The 14882-nt window shown below is 42.9% G+C and overlaps 1 protein-coding gene across 1 annotated transcript; it reads left to right on the top strand.

Moving 5' to 3' along the window:
• The first annotated feature begins 12056 nt into the window (after positions 1-12056).
• Positions 12057-14678, top strand: HTR1B (5-hydroxytryptamine receptor 1B). Its single transcript, XM_032873194.1, has one exon. The coding sequence runs from the start codon at positions 13337-13339 to the stop codon at positions 14504-14506; it is 1170 nt and encodes a 389-aa protein (XP_032729085.1). The 5' UTR covers positions 12057-13336; the 3' UTR covers positions 14507-14678.
• Positions 14679-14882: the final 204 nt, after the last annotated feature.

The following is a 14882-nucleotide window of genomic DNA, read 5'->3' as shown; positions in this document are numbered from 1 at the left end:
AATGTTACAGCTGAGTAGGGAAGGTCCGGGCCACAGGATGTTCTTAGCACTCAAGTAGACATGTGGGACCAGGGCTCCTGAAGCTCCATTAAAATGAATATTTAAATATTTAAATTTCATTTCATTTAGGTCTGTTGTAAACCCAACATCCTGATATTAATAAAATATTACATCCAAAAGATAACCAAATTTACATATGAGATTCAGGAATCCTGTACTCAGGAATCCTTCATCTTTCAGTTCTTATTTAGCGATACAAAGAATTCAACACAAATGGTCTCACACAAAAGCAAATACAATAACAACAATAACAAACACACCAAATAAAACATCTAGGAAAAAAATGCCTTTTCACTAAGGACACAAAGAGACCAAGACATGATGAAATGTAGTCTAAAAAGAATAGTAAGGACACAGATTTGGGAGGAGAGTAAAATTTTCCCACCAGAGAAATCATCATTTTGATCTAGAACTTCTCATTCAAGATTAAGAAAAAGAACATATCAGGAGAACCTGGGTGGCTCAGTTGGTTAAGCATCTGACTCTTGACTTCAGCTCAGGTCATGATCTCAAGGACCTGGGATTCAGGCCATTGTTGGGTTCTGTGCCCATCCCCCTGTTCTCTTGTAAGTAAATAAGTAAGTAAGTAAATAAATAAGTGTCTTTAAAAAAAAATAAAAATCAAATGGAATGATCCAGTCAAATAATCTTTACAGAGTGAGAAATACTGATCAAAAAACATTTGCTATTTCCATAACCCTGTGTCAGAAATCAGTCTATAAATCTACAGAAGGAAGTTAAAGTTTTATAAAGAGCTGACAGAACCCAGCTTTATAGTCAAACTTGAGGAGAGCAGAGGTAGATTTGGGTATTGACAAAGTCACAGAGCAAATCATGGCCCTTAAGTACCCTGGCACTAAAGATATGTGAGTTAGCCTAAATTGTGACTGCAGTTTTCACTAAGCACATGGAGTAATTGCATAAGAGAGGAAAATGAAGTATCCTACTTCATTTTTTTTGGAGGCAAATGGATTTTAAATTCATGTAAAATGAGATGGTCAGAATACCAAAAAAGTGTACTATAAAGATACCATTGCCTGCTGAATGGCAGAGAAATAGAGCAGCTGTCTGTGATCACAGAAGAGATACCAAGCACACAAGCACCTTAGTATGCCTGTTAACAGCAAAAACTCACTAGTACATACGGTCAAATTTTAAAATCTGAACTTCAGTCACATAGTAGAGTGCAGTTAGCATGCAATGGCTCACCCAAGTAAAAGGAAATATTTCAGTATTCTGTACAATTGACTAAATGCAAATCTGCAGACTCAGAACCTCATGCTTGCCACTGAATTCTCAGCGAAACATGGAAATATAATTTTAGGAAATAAACATAGAGAGATTGTTATGGTCATTGGGTCCCTCCAATTTGTTTTCTCGAACTCATTAATTCATGTACTCGAAGTGTATTTTAGCCTAAGAAAAGGCTGCCATAAAACCATACCAACCACCCCCCCTTCAAAACAAAAATAATACACTCCATCCCTCTTTCCTTTCTATTGGAACAGGCCATCTGAGGTCTGTGAAGGAGAGGCAGAGAATGACAACACTGACTCATTCACTGAACATTTGTTAGGAGAGTCTAATTAAGGCAAAGCATTTATATTATCTCTAAACTATTGTTGGCATAGAAGGCAATGTACTTTTGCACTTCACAAACAGTAGCAATAGAAACTTCATTTTGGTGTTTCATTGTAAGAATCCAAGACTTGTATACTTTCTGTCACAGACTCTACATAAATCTTTTCATTTAATGTTACTTTGTTCATTATATACATAGAGGGTGTGTGTGTGTGTGTGTGTGTGTGTGTGTATACACTTTTCTTTCTAATAAGTGCATATTATTGCATCATTTGCCACAAGAATGTCTTTGAGGAAAATTTGGAGAGCAGCTAAAGAATACATTTGAGAAAACCTCTTCATTTGTATTTATTTTTAATTGTCTCTGAATTGCTCATACCTTTACACGGTTCAAAAACCATAACTACAAAAAACATAGTTATGAGGAAGTCTGAAGGTTACCCCTGATCCATCATCCTAACTCCTTCAGCCCTATGAGACATAGGTTAAATACTTAAAAAAATAATTTAAGAATTATAGAATAATTTTTTAAAGATTTTATTTATTTATTTGACAGAGAGAGATCACAAGTAGGCAGAGAGGCAGGCAAAGAGAGAGAGGGGGAAGCAGGCTCCCAGCTGAGCAGAGAGCCTGATGCAGGACTCGATCTCAGGACCCTGAGATCATGACCTTAGCCGACGGCAGAGGTTCAACTCACTGAGCCACCCAGGCACCCTATAGAAGAATTTTAAAAATAGCATGTATCATTCTTTTATCCCTACACCCAGCTTTCCCTTATGTTAATACCTAAAATAACTATGAACATTTATTAAAATTGAAAAATTAACATGAGTAGAATACCATTTTTTTTCCACTAATGTCCTTTCCCATCTCTGAATGCAATGCCGGATTCTGTGTTGCATTTTTGTGGCATGTCTCCTCCGTCTCCTATGCTCTATGACAATTCCTCAGTGTCTCCGTATCATTCATAATCCTGGTATTCTGAAGAATACTACTCAGGCATTTTGTAGAATGTCTATCAGTTTGGGTTTTTGTGATGTTTCACCATGTCTGGACAGTGGTTATGGATTATGTGGAAAGAATATGACTGAGGAGAAGTGTCCTTCTCCTGGTATCATGTGGCTATGTGTGTGTGTGGCATGAGGGGGTGGGAATATCACCAACCACTAGTAACCATGGCAACTGTTTTCCTCCCTCTCCTCTACTTACATTTTCCCAAGTGATATAGAAATGAAAGGGGGCAATATATAGCTTTTTGGGTCTGCGTTCTTTCACTTCAAAATGCATTTAAGATTTATTCATGTTGTTGCATGAATCAATAGTTGATTCTTTCTTATTGCTGAATAGTATTCCATTGTAGAGATGTACTACAGTTTGTGTATTCACTCATTGGTTTAAAAGCTATCTCTGTTCTTCCCAATTTTTGGCAATTATGAATAGAGCTACCATAAGCATTCATGTACAAGCTTCTCTGTGCATGTCAGTCTCACTTCTCTTGGGCACATAACTTGGAATGGAATTGCAGTGTACATTTGAATATAAAACAAGCCTGCAAAACTTTTCCCAAGTGGCAGCGCCATTTTGCATTCCCATCAACTAGAGTTCCAGATGCTCTGCATCTTTGTCAGCACTCGATAGTTCCAGGGTTTTTTTTGTTTGTTTTGTTTTGTTTTTTAAGACATTCCAGTAGGTGTGTAGTGGTATCACATTTAATTTGTCTTTCCCTGACGGTTAGTGACATTGATGTTGTTTTATATGCTTATATGTCAGCCATTAATCTACACTGATGAAAGAGCTGTTTCAATCATTTGAGACTCGTGTCTGGTATATATCCTGTGTTTCTAAGTGTTCCTTGTGACCTTGGAGAAAATATATATTTTGAAGTTGTTGAAATAAAATGTTTCCTGTGCCATTTAGCTGAAATTGACAAGTGCACTGTTCAAATCTTTCATATCATGACTAATGGGTTATCATTTTATCAGCTGTTCATTCTATAGGCTACTGAAAAAGTTGTGTTAAAATCTCTAAATTTGATTGTTGACTTATCTAGTACTCCTTTTAGTTCCATCCAATTTTGTTTTATATAGTTTGAGGACATGGTATTGGGATTATTATGTCTTTCTGTTGGATTGATGTTTCTTATAGGAAAGTCTACCTTTTCTTTTAAATAACCATGCCACCTTTCTTATGGTTAGTGTTTACATGACATACTATTTTCTCATCATTTAGTTTTTAAATATTTGTTTTTTTTCTAAATCAGTGTATGTATTCTGTAAAACTGTATAGCTGAACTAATATCTTTTATTTTGTCTGAGAATTTTTAAAATTTTAATTGGTATATTTTATTTACATTTATTGAAATTAATAACACTGTTGGATTTAAATGTACTATTCTTGCTATTTGTTTTCTTTATACCCTGTGGTTCATTGTTTCTTTATTCCTTCTTTTCTAGCTTTTATGTATTAATTAACTACTTGTATGATTCTATTTATATCTTTGCACTGATTTTTAATGACTACCTTAGAGGTTTTACAATAATGCATCCTTGACTTTCTAGGATTAAACTTGAATACCTTAGCACTTCTTTAACAATGTAAAACTTCTACTACAGTTCACTTTGTTTATCCCCATTCTTTTTGGGTAGCAGTTCTTCATGTTATTATGGTCATATATTTTACTTCTACTTATGCTATAAACCCTATAAGACATCATTATTATTATACACAGTTAACTACGCTTTTATCTTTCCTTATATACTTATACTCTTCCATGTTCTTCATTCCTCCTTTCAGTTTGTGCTTCCATTTGTTATCATTTTCATTCAGCCTAAAGAACTCTTTTCTTACCTCCTACAGTCCCGTTCAGCTGTCGACCAATTCTTCCACCTTTCATTTGGCTGAAAACATTTGTACTTTACCCTCCATTTTGGGGGGGATATTAATTCTAAGTATGGAACTCTAGGTTGACAATTTTTTTAAAAAAAAACTTTCAGCTATTATAAGGTGCCATTACATTATTTCCTGGCTTTTATAATTTCTGACAAGTTAACCACAGCCTTACTGTGCTTCTTTGAAGGTTATGTGTCTTTTTCTTTGTCAGTTTCATGAATTTTTTCTTTGTCATTGGTTTCAGCAGTCTGGCCATTATATGCTTAGCTGTGGCTTTCTTTGTATGTATTCTGGCCACAATTCTTTGAGCTTCTTTTAATCATTTGAGGTGTCTTTGTTGGATATATTCTCCCAACAAATGGATTTCTGGAAGTTCTTGGAAATTACCTCTTCAAATAGTTTTTGTTTCCCATTCTCTTGTTCTTCTATTTCTGTGCATGTACTTTAGGTTATTTGACCCAATCTCAGATTTTTACATTCTTGTTCTTTTCTTTGTACTTTTCTTCTCTCTGTGCTTCACTTTAGATATTTTTTTTTAACTTTATGAGGTTACTGTTTTGAGTGTGCCATTACACCCATTCAGTGAATACTTAATATCAAATACTAGATGTTTATTTCTAGAGTGCCCGTTTGATTTTGTTTTTAAAGAGTCTTATCCACTCTTGAAATGCTCCAAATTTTAATCTTTTTTGCCCATTTTCCTTTGTTTTCCTGAACATGTTAATCATAGCTATTTTAAAGTTCTTTCCTGCTAACCCTACTATCTGCATTGCCAATGGATTTACTTCTATGATCTAGTTTTTTTTTTCAGTTATTATTATTGGTCCCATTTTTATTGCCACTATGCATGGATCATTTAAAAAACTGTAATCAGATACTGTATATAAATGGACTTTAGAGGCTCTAAATGCATATTGTTTTGTCCAAGGAGTATTCACCCTATGTTAGACAGAATGCATGAAGAGCTGTCTATGTCAGCAGTCAGACACTGAGCTGAGTCAAGGCTGCTTTGCAATTAGATTCAGCCTGTCTGTGATTCATCCTGTTCTTTGGGTCTTGCCATCCTAGCCCTTTGAAAGCCTGGAAGGTATCTGTCTCCTCAGGGAAGACCAGTCATGTTTAATGCAGACCTCTTTCCTCCAGAGGGACTTTTTCTTCTAAGCACTCTGAAACCATGGGGAATTTCGGTTTGCCTGTTAGAATTTTCCTATCCACAACCTTAGTCTTCTATTTTGCCACAACCAAATGTCCACAATGAAAACTGGTCATGCATTTGGGGTTCTTCTAGATTCCAAACTGCCACACTGACCTCAATGACTATCAAAATCTCTGCTTGTTTCTCTTTTCCCAGTAGAATTCCTCCACCTGGACCAAGTCTAATCCACAGCCTGTGCCCAGAATCAGCAAGTGCCTCAAGGAAACAAAACAGGCAGCAATCATTAGCTTATATAGAAAACACTTATACTTTTCTGGAATTTCAGTTTGTCTTCTTCTTGCTTCCACGACTCTTCAGACTTTTAAGTTTGCAACTTTCCCAGTTGATACTTTCAGAATATTGATCTGTCATGGTCTCCGTACATTTTTTTTCAGAAACAGAACTCATTTCTCAGAATTTCTGAACTTGGAATAGATTCAGATTAGTTTCTGCAATATGACTGAAGCTGAGGAAGTCAACTTCAGAAGTCATTAATGGTGAAAATTATTTTCAACAATGTGGAGAAAACCTGTCTGCTGTGAAAAAGATGAAAGAAACCAATATATAGACAGCAACTGAGAATCCTGGTAATGATCCAGGATCCTGACGGTTTGTAGGGCTCAGCTGCATTCCTTCAGCACCCAAAGCTCAGTGGCTCAATTACTCTTTGGATTTTGAGAGACCCCACTCTCCCTGAAATGAATGCCTTCCTTTGTTTGTAGGTATGATTAATTTGGTTCTCCATCACTTGCAATAAAAGTCTGAATTAATACTCTGTACTGTCAAATGTGTTAACACAAATAATAATGTTGTTATTAACATTATTTTAGCTTTCTATTTTTTAAAGTTTAATCTGAATTTTCCTATTTTGCAATAATGATGGCAAGTTGTGGCATCTTACAGCATTCAGATGCTTACCTGACATACTTTCTGATCCATTTATATAATGTAATGCTTTTAATCTTCAGGAACCCTGGAAATCACATAGCCAAACATGTTAGAAGTGTATGTAAAGTAAGAAGTAAGATCTGAATGAGGCTAGGAGGAGCTCTTTTATGTATAAAGTGCAAAAGTTTTAGGGTATTGTAATTTAAATTTATTTTTGTTTATATTCCCAGTTTTGGCAGGTTCTTCATAGATGAACTTCCTGATTTCTGGTTGTTAAGATTTGAGTAATTTTCTCACTGAGAATATGCCTCTTTTTCTTTGGTGAATTACTAACTCTTAGGGGAAAAAAATCAGTATGTTCAACATACAGGGGAGAAAAAAAGCAATTCAATTTTTTTAGGTTATTTTTCTAACTGATATTTAAACTAATGTGGTTAAAAATGGAGCACAGAGACTGTCACTGTATTTAATACATTCCATTCATACAATTTTAAAAAGCTTTAATTTATCGTTTTCTCTTTTATTTACTGTGTGTGTGTGTGTGTGTGTGTGTGTGTGTGTGGCAGGCTATGGAGGAAGTAGGGATGAGGCAGAGAAGGAGAAGCAAAAGAAAAAAGGTAGATGAGATAGAAAAAATAACTACACCATGAAGGTAATGAATGCAACCTGGAAAGAAAGTCATGAAGCATCTTGAGGAAGGGCATACCCTAGTTTCTGTTTGGGCTGTGGACTTCAGAATATATGGTATGTACTCACATGTCAGCTCTACTTTGGAAGTGATGATTAGCTAGCTAAACAGAATCGTGGTGCACAATCTTCCACGTGATTTTCAGAACCATCACCACCCCCACAAGAATTTGAAGTCACCTAACAGAAAATTATCCTGGAGACTTAAATAGCTATGAACAGTGATTCTACCTCATAGATTAGATGAGATCAAATCACAGGCCCAATTGAAAGAGAAACCAATGCTGAACTATGTGGCTGGCTCAGTGTAGACTATGGGTAAAGATCTGGACCTTGAAATTAGAGAGACTTGGATTTGCAAACCAGTTTGATCACTCATCAGCTGTTTGACATTAGCAAATTTACTTACATTCTCTAAGCTTCAACTTCATCCAGAAAATGAGAATGATAATGACACTTCCGAGTACTTTCATAAGAATTAAATGAGAGAACATATGTGGAACCAGTAGCATAAAGCTTAATTCATGGTGCTCACAGAAGGTGATGATAATTATCCGTTAGTTATAGGTGAGGAAACAATAAACTGGCTTGACTTGTTTTGCTTCTTGTTTGTTTGTTTGCAAGACTGGAACTAATCACTCAGAATAATGTCATTTTCCCTACTTTGAAAATAAGGCAAAACCCAATTTCTATTGCTTCTTTCCTTGGGCCAGTGGACAGCCTCATTGTTAAATGTTTTATTTGATTTTTCAGGAGAGACTTCACCCTTCACAGAGCTGCCTAAGGATCTGCCAAATTAAGGCAGCACAATGTTTCTAAGTTTGGTGAGCTCACTGGCATTGTTTTCCATCCAAAGATTTTTATTGCTAAATCCCACTTTTTTCCAAAAAAGAGAAATTCAATGCCCCCTCCCCCATGCAATCTCTGTTAATATTACTTTAAGCACTAGGTTAGAAATTTTCTTCCAGGATCTAGATCTTTAGTCAGGAAATATGTGATTGAGAATTAAGTTGGGAGCAAGCTCTTCTACTAGTTGGAACTGGGCTAGCTAGCTTTGAACCAGAGGTAACTTACGAGTTGTAGATACCTGTTCAAAGTAGCAAAGTGGCTGTTATTACAGAGACAGGAATTAGAAAGTGTCTAACTTATGAATACTTGCTCCACTTTTTTGTGGCATTCTTCCTTAAATATAGATACACAGTATTTGTATCCATACATAAACACATAGCAGAGTTACTAATTCTCAGGGATTAATTTAGGCCAGTCTAGAATTTAGGAAATAAAGCACCTGTTTTTATTATTTGGTATTAATTCCCTTATTAAGAATACAGCACATGAGTACTCTGACACAGATACCTAGTCAAAGGCCCAAAGTGGGCTCAATGATTATGGAGAAGGAGCTGAGCCTCACAGGGTTTGGTAATCTCCTGAAGGTGTCTGTGAAAACTGTATGCATATGTCTGTGTGTATTTATATGTTCATTCATCTCAACATTTCCATAGTCCCATGAAACAAGACACAAGTAAATCTTGTACTTTCATTACTACCAATATACTTTTAGAAGAATAATTACTGGAGAAATATAAAAGGAACCAAAAGTAGGCTACCACCACACATGAGAATGTGTAGAGCTCTCAGTCACGTGCTGTCTGTTTCCTGGGTGGCAGTGTAAAACAATCACAACAAAAAACAGTGGCCACAGATTGAGAAAGCAGGACTTGAAAAAAGTAGCTTGCCAGGTCCCCACATTTTCTGGTTAGGGACTGGTTGTGGATTTTTCAAGTAGTGGGGATGGAGAGTGTGAGATTGCATTTTCCTCTATCAAAGGAGTAAAGCGACGAGAGCTTGAGCGTCCTGGTTTTGATTTTGTTTTTTTTGTTTGTTTGTTTATTATTGCAGCAAAGCCAAGATTAACTTACAACTATTTTCTTTGCTCCTGTGCCTGGAGCTCTCTTAAGGGTCACTTGCTGGGAAATGCAGAGAAGACCCTCGGGATGCTGCAAGCGTGACCCACGTGACCACGTGACACCCCCCCCCCCCCCCTTGGCTGGCTGGCTGGCTGGCTTCAGGCCAAAACAGAGTCCAGTCGCAGTGAAGTTCTAGGGGGTGTCTGCTGTAGTCTCCTGGAAGTGGAAGGAGTTGCTCTTCACAGCATTTCCTCTAGCTAGCGCCACGGCCGCAAACTTCCAACCTGCGCCTCTCAGCCTCTCATTTCGCTGCATCAGCAATTCCAAATCGTTCTAGTTTAGGCAAACTTGTCTTTGAGAGGCGATTTTTCTCTGGTCCCTCCATAGCTCACCACCATGTTAGACTTCGTGTCAGATCGCAGGCTTCACGGCGGTTCCAGCATTATCCTTCACCCCCTCAGCTTCTGCATAAGGTCCACCTGCGTGGAGCACACTAATTTTTGCAATCGCACTGCCCTGTGGCTAAACAAGAACTGATTTCAACCCAAATAACCTTTGCTGCGCTCTACCGCCCCATTTCAGCATTTTCCAACTCCTCCTCTTCTTGCCCTCTCGCCAAGTCTGTGTAGGCTGAGTTTCCCGGTAACTTGAAGGGACTTTCCTCCCGCGGGCGCGCAGCGTGCCCAGGGGCCCCTCCTCTGTAGGTAGGGGAGATCCAAGCAGAGGTTATTTTAAAGGTCCCTTGCTCTCCTGCGTGTTTCACACATATGCCCCCGTGTGCAACATCTGTATTTTATGTTTTAAAGTGCTAAAGGAGGGAGCCAAGTTAATGAAACGTGGTTCTCCACTAAACCCTTGCTTAAATCCCCTCTGTATGACGGCTTGTGTTCACGCAATTCTTAATTAAGCAAAGCCTAGGAAAAAAAATCAAACTCCGCGCAAAGGTGGCAGATTCCACCCAGGGTTCAGGACTCCGCGAAGCAGTTTAAGAGAGTGGCTGGAGAAAGCCACAGGTTTCCTACATCGCTAAACCCAAACCCTAGAAGAAGCAAGTGGTTTTCTCCTTTGCACGCTCCTGGAGACAAAATTTAGAAAGGCTGCCTGCAGCCTGGTAAAATTCCTTTCTGCCTTCCTCCGCTTTGCATCCTTTCAATACTTCTCCTCATCTTGCCCGGTTCCCCTAAGACAGCAGGAAAATAGTTTTCCTGGCACACCCCACACCCACAACCACACACACTTGTGTTGCATCCTGGCCAACGCCCCCACCTAGTGGTTTGGGCTTGCCAGCCTTGCTTTCCTCTACTGTGATTTCTAAGAGAGTGCTGCAGTTTGCAAAAAGAAGAAGGAGAGGAAAAAGAGGAAGAAGAGGAGGAGGAGGAAGAAGAAGAAGGAGGAGGAGGAGAAGAAGAAGAAGTAGTAGTAGTAGTAGTAGTCGTCGTCCTCCTCTGCTTAGGCTCCTGATGTGGGTGGGTGGGAGGGATGGGAGGATGGGCAGGACCCCCTAATATGTGGTGCAAATGAGGCTTAAGGTTAGCCAGAGCAATGCTGGGCACTAGGGACAGGAAGAGAGGAAAGAGATTTTGCTTTTAACCCCAGCATGGAAGCTGCAAGGCTTCCAGAGGACATTTTTGGAGAACTGCCACCTGAAGGAGTACCTTCACTCTCAATGCAGGAATGTGCTGTTTTCTTCATAATTCTTAATGCTATCAGAACGTATACTAGTTTACTTGTTTATGTGGTTATTGTCCATCTACCTCTTCTAGAATATAAGCTGCTTGATAACTGGGTCTGGGTATACCCCATTATACTCCTGATGTCTAGAATTCGCAGCACAGAGAAAGCACTCTATTTTTGCCCTCCTGCCTGGTTTAGGGAGGAGGAAAATAAGACAACTTGGATTAGGGTTGCATCACCTTGGATAAAAAGCTCTTCTCTCAAAGGATCTCATTTATTCTTTGAAACTAAATGGATGGGTGAGATAATCTTGGGCCCTAGACTAAATAATACTCTTTAAAATTTGCTTCCACTTAACCTGATAAAGTCACTTATGACATAGGGTTCATCGAATGAATTATACCTGCCAAACATGGAGCTAGGTGCTAGAAACTCCCAGAGGGGGCTGAAAGTACGTTGCCCTTTTCTGGTGCTTTTCTTTAAACTTTGTCTGACTTGTACTTCTACCCTACATTGATTTCTGTTAAGGTTGGAGGAGGAAAATGAGCACCAGGGATCTGATCAAAGGTCATGGCACCTGGGAGCTGGCATTGCTTGGTGCCACATATAGCTGATATCCTGCTATATTTGTTGACACCAGAGGAGTCACACTGGTGGTGATGGTCCCAAAGCCCGTTTCTTTTTTTCTTTCTTCTTTCTTTCTTTCTTTCTTTTTTTTTTTTCTTCCTTTTGAATTTTGTTGACCTCCTTTCCAGGCAGGCTCTGGGAGGGAAGGTGCTTACTGTGAACTGTTTTCCACTGGCACTGAACTGCTGAGTGGCTGGAGAGGGAGGCTGAAATGGAAGGTTTAGTTTCACATACAGTAGTAGTCTATGGTTTGTGATACTTTCACATTTTTGTAGACAGTTTTTTTTCTCCCCTGTTGGCCCACAGTTAAAGGTGGGGCATTGAATGGAAAACACAGATTCCTGAAACCAGATGTGAAAAATTAGTTTGCATTGTACCAAGAGTTAAGTATGACTCGAAGCCCGAAGTTTAAAATGCACTATTGGCCATTTCCTTCTAAGGAGATATTACCGGTGCCTCCTTTTAACCTGGGTGTGGTCAGCAGGGCTGGATAAAATTCCTAAGTGGAGAGGTCAGAGCTCTGCCTAGCACTGGTCTGCTGGGGTGGGGGGTGGTAAGTAGAAGCCCCGGAAGGTAAGCGGGGAGTGTGCCTGTGCCCGCGGCCAAGGGCGTGGATCTAACTGGAGGGCCGCGCCGCAAGCTCGGAAGAGGACAGAGGCAAGGACATGACGCCCTCATCCCCAATCCTGGCCAGAACTGCGGCGTCTGGGTGTCAGGATTGGGAGAGGGGCCAGGGGATAGGTACTGGGGAGAGAGGGCGGTAGGACCCGGCGGGAAGCTTCCTTGGCCGGGGAGGGATCCGGGCGGGAGGAAAAGAGGGAGGGAGACAGAAAAGGGGAAGGTGATGGGGAGCGGGCGTCCGCACTTGCTGAGCCGCACGAGTTGCAGGGCTCGAGCAGACCGGACCTGGACTCTATAAAAGGAGCCCATCTGCTCTGCCGCTCACACGCTCCTCCCGGGCTAGCGCACGCAGCGTTCTTCCAGCTCCCCAAGACACCTGCCCCTTACCCGCGTGCCGCGCCAGGTCCCCCCGACCCGTGCGCCCAGCAGCATGGCTCCAAGCGGTGCCTGTGGGACCGAGGTGGTGGCGGCGGTGGCGGCGCGTTGCGAGCAGCCGCAGCCCCAGACCCCGAATACCCCCTCTGGCGGCCCCGTCTCCGCGGGGCAGCTCGCCGGAGTGGCCAGCGCGTGAAAAGAAGGGAGGGCAGAGCTCCCGCGCGAGGCGCGGCGCAGCGCGGCTCCCAGACTTCACCCCACCCAGCTCTGGCGGCCTAAGCAGCCGCAGGAAACTGCCCCAGTCTGGGGAGGGGGGCGGGAATGCAAGACCAGGACTCCTGGCTGGCCTGCAAGCTTTGGTCTCGACAGCTAGGAAACTCCTGCGGGCCGATTCTGCAGATCGAGGAGCGCCCGGGTTAGGAGACTCAGCCCCGAGCAATTGGGGTAAGAGACCCTACCTGGCTGATGCTCCTTCCTCAAACAATACAACGCCCTCCAGCACTAGACGCCTAGGTGGGATTCCGAGTGGAGCGGGGGCTCGGCGGGCCAGTCCTTAGCAACCCAGGGCTAAGACGGGGCGTGGAGAGGAGCAGGCTGGGACGCGGCGGCAGCGCCTGGCGCACTGGAAGTGCAGAGAACGCGCTCGCCTGCCTAGGCTGCCGCGCCCTTGACCTCTAGTTTCAGCAGGAATCTGGGTGGAGGAATAATTGAGGAGCCCACGGAACTGACTAGCAACCGGGAGACAAGACTGTGGTCTCCGCGGTCCTGCCGCCCTTTCCTTCGTTTGCTCCATGCCCAAGAGCTACGCTCCAGAGCCGTGGCGAGGAGAGGCATGGAAGAAACCGGCGCACGGTGCGCCCCGCCGCCGCCCGCGGGCTCCCAGACCGGGGTTCCTCAAGCCAATCTCTCCTCTGCTCCCCACAACTGCAGCGCCGAGGGCTACATTTACCAGGACTCCATCGCCCTGCCCTGGAAAGTACTACTGGTCATGCTGCTGGCACTCATCACCTTGGCCACCACGCTCTCCAATGCTTTTGTGATCGCCACTGTGTACCGGACCCGGAAGCTGCATACCCCAGCCAACTACCTGATCGCCTCCCTGGCGGTCACCGACCTGCTCGTATCCATCCTGGTGATGCCCATCAGCACCATGTACACGGTCACCGGCCGCTGGACGCTGGGCCAGGTGGTCTGCGACTTCTGGCTGTCGTCGGACATCACCTGTTGCACTGCTTCTATCCTGCACCTCTGTGTCATCGCCCTGGACCGCTACTGGGCCATCACGGACGCCGTGGAATACTCAGCTAAAAGGACTCCCAAGAGGGCCGCGGTCATGATCGCGCTGGTCTGGGTCTTCTCTATCTCCATCTCGCTGCCGCCCTTCTTCTGGCGTCAAGCCAAAGCCGAGGAGGAGGTGTCGGACTGCGTGGTGAACACCGACCACATCCTCTATACCGTTTACTCCACGGTGGGCGCTTTCTACTTCCCCACCCTGCTCCTCATCGCCCTCTACGGCCGCATCTATGTGGAAGCCCGCTCCCGGATTTTGAAACAGACGCCCAACAGGACCGGCAAGCGCCTGACCCGAGCCCAGCTGATAACCGACTCCCCCGGGTCCACGTCCTCGGTCACCTCCGTTAACTCGCGGGCTCCAGATGTGCCCAGCGAATCCGGGTCCCCCGTGTACGTGAACCAAGTCAAAGTGCGAGTCTCCGACGCCCTGCTAGAGAAGAAGAAACTCATGGCCGCTAGGGAGCGCAAAGCCACTAAGACCCTGGGGATCATACTGGGAGCCTTTATCGTGTGTTGGCTGCCCTTCTTCATCATCTCCCTAGTGATGCCTATTTGCAAGGATGCTTGCTGGTTCCACCTGGCCATCTTTGACTTCTTCACGTGGCTGGGCTATCTCAACTCCCTTATCAACCCCATCATCTATACCATGTCCAATGAGGACTTCAAACAAGCATTCCATAAACTGATATGCTTTAAGTGCACAGGTTGACTTGTCAGTTGCAATGAGGTAGCCTGAGCGGCCTTTGGGGACCATGTTGGGTCTGGTTCCACAGGTAGGTCGACTCTTCTTTCACTGTTACTGGGTCGGATTGAGACTCTGTCTTCTGGGCAAGGGCAGTGGATCCTGAGAAGCCAGGACAGCCCTGAGAGAGAGAGAGCTCTGAGAGGAGAACTGTTCTCACTAAAGGTAGAGCTTCCCTGCAGGGGAAGGCTCACTTCGTCCCCTCAAACTCCAGGTCCAGCACTGACCCTGCAGCAGCCAGTCACAGGGGAGGGTTGTAACTTTTTAAAAATCAATGAAGGAAGGGGGATCCCCGCCCTGCTTTGGTATCATGGATCATGCCCTCTAGAACCCGTGGTACTTG

This window comes from Lontra canadensis, unplaced genomic scaffold, assembly GCF_010015895.1.
Source record: "Lontra canadensis isolate GAN:19392208 unplaced genomic scaffold, GSC_riverotter_1.0 scaffold47, whole genome shotgun sequence".
NCBI classification, from domain to species: Eukaryota; Metazoa; Chordata; class Mammalia; order Carnivora; family Mustelidae; genus Lontra; species Lontra canadensis.
The sequence above is the reverse complement of the archived record's forward strand: the minus strand, read 5'-3'. Positions and strand labels throughout refer to the sequence as shown.

Bases quoted from the DNA above. Each gene is read 5' to 3' on its own strand.
- HTR1B (XM_032873194.1), top strand. From the start codon at position 13,337: ATGGAAGAAACCGGCGCACGGTGCGCCCCGCCGCCGCCCGCGGGCTCC.